The 10,461-nt window shown below is 47.7% G+C and overlaps 1 protein-coding gene across 1 annotated transcript; it reads right to left on the bottom strand.

Moving 5' to 3' along the window:
• Positions 1-1,317: 1,317 nt before the first annotated feature.
• LOC147191166 (voltage-dependent calcium channel gamma-4 subunit-like) lies at positions 1,318-10,458 on the bottom strand. The gene is made up of 5 exons (XM_086137316.1): positions 10,011-10,458; positions 9,306-9,560; positions 5,975-6,058; positions 5,368-5,508; positions 1,318-3,812 (listed from the first exon to the last, which is right to left on the bottom strand). Exons 1-5 carry the CDS (start codon positions 10,348-10,350, stop codon positions 2,992-2,994), a joined length of 1,641 nt encoding a protein of 546 aa, XP_085993442.1. The 5' UTR covers positions 10,351-10,458; the 3' UTR covers positions 1,318-2,991.
• Between the last annotated feature and the right edge of the window lie 3 nt (positions 10,459-10,461).

The following is a 10,461-nucleotide window of genomic DNA, read 5'->3' as shown; positions in this document are numbered from 1 at the left end:
GTGGAATGAAGGCCGTGCGTGTAAAAAAAAGAAAAAAATATATATATATACATACTCTGAGCGGCAAATTGTATGTGACACCATATTGGATGTGGCAAAGCGGGGTGATGATGCCTTGTTGCTTTGCTGCTTGGTGATGTCACAATGGTTTGACATTCAGTCAGATGACCTCTCACAGGGGAAGACTTAGAACAGCACGAGTTGCTGACTTGGACGCGTAATATCGCCGGCTGCTCGCTCAATGAAATTGGTCCGAAGTAAAGATAGCGTTGCTGCACTCTTTGTGGGAATCAGAACCGCAAAAAAATTTAAAATGAACATGAGCTGTGAAAAATGCTTCTGAAACCAAATCCATATGTTGCCTTGTTGTTGGCTACAACTTTCTCTTGGCATGAAAAACTTGTCCAAATGATGTGAACCCTGTCTTGGCAAGAGAACCTTCTCTCAGGACTGCAGTAGAGCCTTGACATGGGACAAGATCATTCTTTAGGAACTTGGAACTTCTTTTGAGATGAGTAGTGTATCCTGAAACTAAAATCTTCTCCCCGGGCGACCTTTTTCATTCATAGTTGTCAGTTGACTTGTATTTGTTTCCAGGGCACATTTGCCACATCCAACATGGCGAGCAAGTCGATTCTGTATCGCAGGCAGCGAGTCGACCCGTAAGACGACGCCTGCGTGTATGTCTCCGGCTGCCTCCGCACATCCAACACAAAGTCTTAAACCACACAAACAATCCTGCCTCGCTTCCGTTGTCAATTCGCTCACTTTGCAATTCATCAAATTGAACAGTCGGCTGTTTTTTTTTTGCAAGTTGTTAAACGAGCCTCGCCACAAGCAGAAGCCTCATTTGATAACGTGTGACTAACAATGCTGTCGAGGAAAACAAGACTCTTAATGTCGAGTGTGTGCTCTTGTAAGAAGTCTTGGGGATAAAAAAAAAAAAAATTGAAACCTACTTTTCTGTATATTGGATGCATGTCGTCATTTCCCGGTAAATGGTTTTCCTTTCCGCCTTTTTGTTTTTGTCTAAGATGATCATAAATGTGTGTCAGAAGAAAGCATGTTCCATTTTTGTTGTGTGGATCCAAATGCTTGATTCAAAATCAAAGCGGAGAGACTTTCTCCCAGTTGGACCAAGTGGCCGGGGAGGGACAAGCGGCAAGTCTGGTCTTCCCTGCTTAAGTTAACCACCCCCCACCGGACGAGTGCAAGACGAACGATGGATGTGAGTAATTGACCTTCCTTTTTACCGCACATTAGCTTAGCTTGGCGACTTCCCTGCATTTCTTCATAGCAAGACTCTGCAAGACCACACACTTTTCCTAAACAACTTTATTGAATATCAAGTGTATACTTTTTCGAGATGTATATACGTACCTTTAAATATATGTCTGAGTTGTATTGCTTGCCTTCATCCTTTCAGCCAAAGTGCTTGAGAAAATTGATCCCCCCCCCCCGTCCCATAAAATTTCTTTGTAAAATGAAACCGGTCGATTCGTAATCTGGCAAGTAGCTCATTTTTGTGCAAGCTCCCCTTCTCAGCACTGACACATGAAGAATACTGTCGATATATCTATACAGAAATCACCAGGTAATAAACGATATGGCCTTACACTAATACTAGTCAGAACATTAAAAAGTACATTTTCACATTATTATTATTACTGTTCTTATACCAGCCTTGACATGTTGATAGAGGAAAAACAAAGCCGCAGGGAAGCTTTGATGATTAAACTACAACTCCCCCCACCCAAAAAAAACAAAAACTCAACCGAGTTGTTCACGTGACACCACCGAAACCACAAAGTACAACGGTCTTTAAATAACAAGGCGTGTGTATTCAAAACTCAGGTGCTCAAGTGCGCCAAAGGTTTGAAGCATCCCATAAATACGATAATTATCGTCAATGTTCTTCTACACGGCCCAGGAGAAAACTGTCATGCCGTGCTTGACATTCAGCACTTGGGTCTAAGCCGTTTCGTTTCGTCTTGTTTGAGGCTCGGATGTTGAAGTTCACACTTGAAAGATGGGGAAAACAACAAGGGAAAAAAAATAAATAAAAAAGAAAACCCCTCAACTATCTTCGATCGATGGCCTCCGATAATTTAGCATTCAAGTGTGACAATCATCAACGTGAGACTTTTTGGCTGTCGGTCCTGCAATGTGCCTCATCACGTTGTGTTCTGAAGGACGGCGTCGGGTTCCTGAGAGAAAGAGAGCAGGAGTGTGCGCGAATAGAAGCGCTCTCAATTTTCACAGCTTTCAAAAACGACAACACGCGGCCAAAGTCCGCTTGGCCTTCTCGTCTGAGTTTGCTGGCAGTTGTCTTGTGCTCACAGAACGTGTGTGTGCGTGTGTGTGTGTGAGGCCTGTATTAGCGTGAATGAGTGTGTGCATCTGCACTTGGCAATGTTTGCGTGTGTCACTCTTTGTATGTGTGAGAACGTGTCTTAGTGTGTGTATTTGCGCATTTTTTGTGTGATAATGTGCAGTGTGAAAACATGTTCGTGATTGTGTGTTTGGATGCCTTTTTCTGTGTGTGTGTGTGTGTGTAATTTCATGAATGTGCCTATGCGTGTGTGTGTGTGTGTTTGTGTGTGTGTAGTTTCATAAATGTGCCTATGTGTGTGCGTGTGTGTGTGTAGTTTCATGAATGTGCCTATGCGTGTGTGTGTGTGTAGTTTCATAAATGTGCCTATGTGTGTGCGTGTGTGTGTAGTTTCATGAATGTGTTTGTGTGTGTGTATGTGTGTAGTTTCATGAATGTGCCTCTGTGTGTGTGTGTGTGTGTGTGTGCAGTTTCATAAATGTGCCTATGTGTGTTTGTGTGTGTGTGTGTGTTTGTCCATTCTTTGTATGTCTAAGTCCTTATGGCTGCAGTGTTTCCCAAAAGTCAGGACAGGTCAATCTTGGATTCGTAGTCAGTCTCAGTCCCCAATCACGTTTGGACCGTAACGCCGCTTTCTTCCTGCCCCCGCCATTCAGCTTTCAGACGGGCGTGGTCTTCCTGTTGAGCGTATCCGAATTGCTGTCACGGTCCCGTTTGGCCGTCAGTCGGTCCAGCGTCCCCGCAAGGCCCCTGTCCCGCTCCATGGTAGCACCGGACATGGGCGGCTGCGCAGTGGCGGCAGAGGCGGAGGCGGCGGATCCCGCAGCGGAGGCAACTCTGTTCAGCGGGGCGGCGTTCTGGCCGGCGGCCGCCACGTTGGACTTGGAGCGCGACGGGAGCGTGCCGCTACTGACGGGCGCGGCCCCTCCGCCGCCGCCGCCATCCTTGGGGAAGTAGTTGTGCAGCTGGTAGAGCATGGCGCGATCCATGGTGCCATAGAGCGGCGCCGTGCCGCCGCCCAGGCTGCCCAGCTTGGTGTCCCTGGACAGGGTGTACATGGAGATGTCACCGCTGTCGTGGTGGGGGTTGGGGAGGGTGGCCACGGAGAAGGGAGGTGCGGACGGCGGCAGGCTGAAGGTTTTGGCCCCGACGGGCGAGGTCTCCTGCGAGTGGGACGGTTCGGTGGAGCGCAAGCTGGAGTGCGAGCGCCGGCGGAAGCGGTAGCTGGGCAGGCGTAGCATGGCGTGCGTGGTGCTCTTGAAGAGGTCGGCGCGAGAGCGGCACCGCAGCTCTTTGCTCTTCTCGATGTAGATGTTGACGGCGAGGACGCCCACCATTTCGGCCAAGATGAAGGACAGGCCGCCGAAGTAGAAGGACCACCCGTACGAGTAGTGCCACTTCTTGTCTTCGTCCTTCTTGGGCGAGATGTCGCTGAGTGCTGCCGAGATGTAAACGATCACGCCGATGATGTTGCTCAGGCCTGCCGGCGAAAACGGCAATCGTGTCAGATTGCCACTTGACTGTTCACGATCGTCAAACAAATGTCAACGTCACACAAAGATTATTCACGTTAACATAAATTGTTGGCTTGATTTATGAAGGAACTAGTATGGAAAGACACGCCAAGGCCTCCCGAAAGCTTTCAGAATCTGGTCAAGCACGTTGAGAACCGTTCTCCACAAACTGAGAAAAACGCTTGAAGTGACTTTGCTTGAGGTGCAGTCATCCTGACAATTCTGGATTCTGTCAGGATCAAGATGGCGAGACGGTTTTGCTTGTGTCTGAAGAATCCAAACTGGAGCTTTTCGACATCCCTTCCCATCGGGTTGGCCGAGTTATAGAATGAATAGCAGCTCACGTTACTCGTGTCGGCTTCCGCCCCAGAACCTCTTGACCGTCAATTGTGTCTGTGTCACTTCCAGGTCCCAGAGTGCAGACATTGATGATTATCTGTACCTGGATGGCTTTGCAAACCTCCAAGTCACAGATGTTGGCGTTCTGCTCCAGACTTTGGGTAAGTTGAAAAAGCTTAAAATGATCTTCGCCAATGATCTTGGCAATCTTCGCCATGTGGTTGGCCTGTGTTGAACCTCCTTGGTCTTTAAACATAAGCAAAACCGAAGCTATAATTTGTGACGTTGTACTTGACGAAAAGTCACATCACAGTACATTGAAACTCCTCTAGAACGAAATCTACACGGGCGAAAATACCCCCTAATGTGAAAAAATCTTCATGCATTAACACCATTCCCACTTTCCTGCACCCATACAACGAAAAAAAAACCCCTGTTGCGTTATACGAAATCATTTTCTCTGCTCTGGCCTCGCGAAAGATTTACTACAACAAAGTCTAATCCAACAGCGACCTCTACTGCTTCGTTCGGAAACGGCAACAGCAACCACCACATTGGTTTACACAGCTCTGAGTTTCCTGAATGCAACATACTCATAGCTGCTCTGCCACTGGCTTACTGAGCATCATCTTGGCCTCCGATTGGCCAAGAGGGACTGCACTGTCTATGTGTGTTTGTGTGTTTACATCTGATATCAAATTTGCTACAGTGAAAAACCCCCTGTTGTGAATTTTTTTTTGCTGCAAACATGATTTCGTTGTAGAGGAGTTTCACTGTATAAATTGGGAGAGACCCTCCCCGCTGCCCCCACTAAAACACAGTCCGCCTTAGCAGGAGTGGCCAGCCGATCAAAGTGATCAATAGGTCACCGAGGAACCCGGGACGGCACGGAAAGAACCGCAGGCCTCAGTTGTCTCAGGTAAGCGGCTCACGACTCCAAAATCAGGAAGAGACTCCAAGGCAAAAATGACTTCCAAGGCGAAAACCGCTTCTGACCGCAAACGCCAACCCCTGGTCTATGGTGACACGGCAAAAGATGACAACTGTGTCCCGGTCCCAATGTGTCTCGGTCGGTCAGTAGATGCGTCGAGGGGAGGCAGTGGGGTACTCAACTGCATGATCGGATCGTAATGTGGTCGGTGTGCAAGCGTGTCGAAAACACGGGTGTCGCCATGTCCTGACCTGCGGCCACAAAGAGAATTCCACCTCCCAGGATGACGTTTCTTTTGCTTTTGTCCAAGCCGCTGGAGGCCACGCACACGGCGCCCAGCAGCAGCAGCACGGCGCTCAGGATGGGGAAGATGCTGGACGCACGCACCACACCTGCACAAATGGTGGTTACTGTAGGTGCCATGACACAGATTGTGATGTAAATGTGCTACAACTTCCTCACGTTTGTGATCAAAATGCATTTCTTCAGATTCTTTCATATGTCCAAAGTGACATCGTGTCTCAAAAATATGACGGCGTGTGCCCAACTGGGAGCAGTCATGAACAAAATGGTGTCTTTATGGATGACACAGCGAGCACGAGAACATCGTCTTCCCAGCGCGGCTGAAAAGAATCCATTAGCTGCTTTTTTTGTGTGTGTACACACACACACACACACAGACACACTCTGACTCAGCACTGCGTACTTGACACACAAATACACAAGCGGAAGCCCACAGCTTCTTTGCCCGACTCTGACATTTGTGCATTGATGTCCGCCCACCAGCCCCTTGTGTCCGTTCCACAGCCTCCTCTCCTTGTGAGTGCGTGCGTGCGCGCTGCCCGATGTGTCACTCACGCAGCAGGTATTCGGCGGCATCTTGGTCGTAGTCGGCGTCATCCGGGAAATGGTTGATCTGCGAGCACACCCCTCGCTTCAGACCTGACGGGGACGGCGAGCAAGGAGAGAAGCTCAGGCGGAGCCGTCAAGGTTGTATCTCGCTCATTCGTTTCATCAGAGCCGTCACGGATTGCCCGCTCGTTTAAATTACCGGCAGTTGTTGCGGCCCAAATGGCATTTTCATGAGATGCGGCTTGCTGTCTGGAGAGTTTGGGTTTCATCGAAAGCGCGTTGCTGATCTGAACCATCCTCATGAAACACGTGGCCCGGTATGTCTCGCAATCATCGTAAAGAAGACAAACTGTGGTTGTGACCCTTGCACAAGACCAGGCGTCCATGTTGCTGTCTGCCAAAATGGCTGCCACTTGAGCTCACAGTTCCCTCAGGTGTATCGCAACATCATCGGTGGCTTTAAACAAAGCCTTTGTGGCACTTGTCAAAGAACCCCAACAAAGAAACGCTAAAGAGGCTAACGTGTGTTTGTTTAGCATCTGCAGAAAGCAGGTTGCAAATCATGATCATGCCATTTGGGACAAAAACCACAATTTGACATTTAAAAGTGACACGGATGACTTTAAGACCATGTTCCTCTTTGAAATATTTCCCACCTTTTGAATGCCACTAATTACCGTATTGGCTCGAATATAAGACAGTGTTTTTTGCATTGAAATAAGACTGAAAAAGTGGGGTCGTCTTATATTCGGGGTCTAGACATTATACCCATTCACGACGCTCGATGGTGCCAGATATCATTGAAGCGAATGCTAAACTTGACTCCCCAGGCCGAATATAAAAATTGCGGTAGCACGAAGAAGAAAAACAAAAAATAGCGGTAAGAAAGGAAAGAGAAGAAAATAATAAAAGAGATAACAGAAAATGGAGAAACGTAGCGACAATCTGGAGAAAAGTGGGTCCAAGATCGGCCAGGTTAACCGGCAGCTGAGGAGAAGTTATGATGTAATTTACATTTCAAAAACCAGAAGCCATTCATTTACGAATGTGATTACACTTTAGTTTACATATTTAAATGTTCAAATATTAAGATTTGAATGAGGCAAAATAATGTGCTCTTTCTCTCAAATATATTGTTATAATCATTTGTTTCAGATGTACTGTCATTATTTTCTGTATAAAAAATTATTTGGTGTTCAAAAAGTCTTTTTTTCAAACTTGAGTCTTGAAAAAGAGGGGGTCGTCATATAATCAGGGCCGTCTTATATTCGGGCCAATACGGTAATTCAAAGCCCGAAAATGATGAACGGCCTTTTTCAAATGAAATTCACTGTTCGTCTTACCCAGTCGTGATCAAATGATCGGAACATGACCTTTACGTCGTATGTATTTCGGATGGGTCGTTTGTGCGCAGCTCAGAGCAATGCATTCTGGGATGTCTTTTTTTTCTTTCCTATGGCGGCCATCTTGGCGGTCTTCACACGCACTGCATGCACACGCAGCCGCTTACATTCGTTCATCAATTTGCTTTAGATGAGGGCGTTTTCGAAGCACTTTGACGACTGGCTAGCTGATTGAAAATCACGATGCTAGCATAAAGTTACTGTGCGTGGACGAATCGTCCCATACACGCTACCCAATGCTGATTTTTCACCGGAGATCCCTGACATTGTGTTTTTCCGGGTTGACGACGCACTCCATCAGTCTGAACGGTCTTTTAGACGTTTCGTCTGTCTAGGTGCTGCAGTGCATAATTCTCTTCGGAGTCCGAAAGAAACATCGATCTTTGTCTCCCTTGGAATTGTTAAACCACCCGATGACGCAGTGCGAGTGAGTTGAACGCGATCCTATAGACCCAAGATAGCGAGCGAAGAAAAAAAAAAAGTAAAGCGGAAGTGACTAACTGTAGGTGACTGCTAGCAGTTAGCTTAGCCACCTAGCTTCCAGCTATGTCCTTGCCACATACCTGTCAACTCATACGATTTAGCCATAGTTCATACGGATTTTGTGGTGAATCTTACTATATGGCCGTATCGCACAAATCATACGGATTCTGACAATTTCCGTTTTTCCCCTCCTAACAGGTAGTTACGTTTGCTTTTGCCCAGAATGGTGCTAGTCTACTTGAATGCTTTCATTTCCAAAGTAAATATGAATGGATGCTGTAACTTCGAGCCGATGGGTCAGCATTTGGAGTTGGTGAAAAAAGTAACGCAGGAATACAACTCTGAACACAGTAATGCCACTAAGTAGAATGATGATTAGGCATTAACCCAGAGGTGAGCAAACTACGGCCCGCGGGCCGAATCTGGCCCGTTGGTCTTTTTAATCCGGCCCTCCGAAGGTTGGTCCACAATTAAGGTTCGATGTGAATTATTGCATTCATTTCAATTGGACTTGTAATGACAGGCATTTCACCGCCAGGTGGCGCATTGACTTGAAATTGCAGAACACGGGGAGGGGTGGGGGGATCTTTTCGACCATCTAGGACCTACAGGTATGTATCGCTCTACTTCTACTGGTCTGATCACAACCCATCTTAGCAATGCACAGGCTAAAATAGGTTATCAACAACACTGTTGTCATTTGAAAAAGTATATTAATACAGTACTTTCATGCTTTTGTTCCTTTTGATGTTTGATATGGACTGTCAACAAATGCAGTTTTTTTTTTAAATGTACCATAACTCGTGCTGACCTGGCCCTTCTGTCAAATTTTAAAAGTCAATGCGGCCCCCGAGCCAAAAAGTTTGCCCACCCCTGCATTAACCAGACATTGTATTATGGAGATCTACAATCAATATCATTGAAAATTTCGTGAGGGGGGGGGGGGTTGCCGTTATTTTGACATATAAAATGCTTTGGTATGTTATAAGGATTTTTTGCTCTTTATAAGGATTTTTTTGGTAGTTTATACAGGTTGGCGCTCCGAAAAGTTGACAGGTATGTTGCCATTAAAAAAAAAAAAAAAAATCCATCTGTCCTGCTTTCGTTTCATCTCGCTACTACTGATGATGACTCAATGGAAACGTGCACTTGTCTACAACCGGATACCGACTCGCTCTGAGATTTGTTGTATCGTGCAGTACGCACGCAAGTACGCACGCTAGCGCAAATACACAAAACACCAAGCCGTGTCTTTTGAGATGGGAAAAGTAGAACGTTCCGCTCATGCTACATTGTTGTTTGAATGGGCACAAATCGCACAATTGACCAACTTTTCATTCTGTGCGACGTCATTACTTTGACGAAAACCTCGACGTGCACACCCACGGACACACAAGCAACAAGTCAGGACGTGCCCGCCCGCTGACAAACGCTCTCAAGGAAGCGTGTACCCTCGAGGCAGCAGATCCTCCAGAGTCCGGAGTGCGTGAGGGCCCCGGGGTCCTTCTTGTCTTTGGCGCTGTCGTCCTGTGCCGAAGAGGAGTTGGCGGTGCTGTTGCAGATGAAGGCCCGCGCGTACAGCCAGTAGTCGGTGCCGATGGCCACCGTCATCAGGGCGAAAGCGGCGAAGGCGCCCATGCTGGTCAGCAGCACCTGGATGCCTCGCTCGCACCACGCCAGGGCCGGGCGTGCCAGGAAGCTTGGCTCTGCGCCATCGTTATCATCATCATCATCATCATCATCATCATCACCGTCGTCACATGTGTGTGTAAGGTATGGTGTGCGTGTGTTATGGTGCGCGAGCACACTGCCTGTGATCATTTGTCAGTGTTTCAATGTGTGTGAGCTTGTGTGGGTGTTTCTACGCGTGTATTTGCGGCTTTCTGCGTGTGCTTGTGTCAGCATGGGTGCTTCCCGGCGTTTTGCGTCTATGCTCGTGTACGTCGCTGGATGTGTGTTTCGGTGAATGCGCGCCGCATGTGTGAGGGTCGGCGTATACGTGGGTTTAATCGTTTGTGTGGCTCACATTGGATGAGTACTTTCCAGTGTGTGTATCAATGTGTTTGTGTGTGTGTCATTGTAGGTGTCTGCCAGCGGTTGCGTGCGTCATTGTGAGAAAGTGTCTGTCAGTGCTTGTGTGTGTGTGTGTGTGTTACCTGAGGGCAGGTTGGTGCCTTTTGCCTCCATGCTGTAAGTTGTTTGCTGGCCTTGCCTCGGCCGTTGGGTGTGCTTCTCTTGTTCAGCTCCCCTCAATCTCCTGCGTGCCGGCGTCGGCTCTCCTCCGCCGTCTTCTGCTTTCCACTCGCTCCTCCTCACCGGATGCGCTTGGCGGAGAAAAGAAAAGCGGGAAGGAAGGAAATGAAAGTGAAGGAGAAATGAGAAGGCGTGAAACAAAGGTGATGAGGAGGAGGAGGATGAAGATGAGGAGCTGCCTTCCCTTCCCGGATGGAAAGGCGACGGCGATTTGAGCGAGCGAGAGAGAGAGAAAGAAACCATGTGAGTGAGTGGTCGGTCGCTCTACCATCACCATGGCAACTGTGGATTCCAAAGTCTACTGTGGAGAGTGCGCGCCCGTCATGTGTGCACTTCGCCAGGGATTAAACAGCT

Source organism: Hippocampus guttulatus, chromosome 18 (genome assembly GCF_054856545.1).
Source record: "Hippocampus guttulatus isolate MCC_2025c chromosome 18, RoL_Hgut_1.0, whole genome shotgun sequence".
Lineage (NCBI taxonomy): Eukaryota > Metazoa > Chordata > Actinopteri > Syngnathiformes > Syngnathidae > Hippocampus > Hippocampus guttulatus.
The sequence above is the reverse complement of the archived record's forward strand: the minus strand, read 5'-3'. Positions and strand labels throughout refer to the sequence as shown.

Excerpts from the sequence above, each read along its gene's own strand:
- LOC147191166 (XM_086137316.1), bottom strand. The coding sequence starts at position 10,350 with ATGGTTTCTTTCTCTCTCTCTCGCTCGCTCAAATCGCCGTCGCCTTTC. Across the intron at positions 9,561-10,010 it reads AGGCACCAACCTGCCCTCAG|AGCCAAGCTTCCTGGCACGC; the intron begins GTAACACACACA and ends ACGATGGCGCAG. Across the intron at positions 3,813-5,367 it reads AATTCTCTTTGTGGCCGCAG|GCCTGAGCAACATCATCGGC; the intron begins GTCAGGACATGG and ends TTTCGCCGGCAG.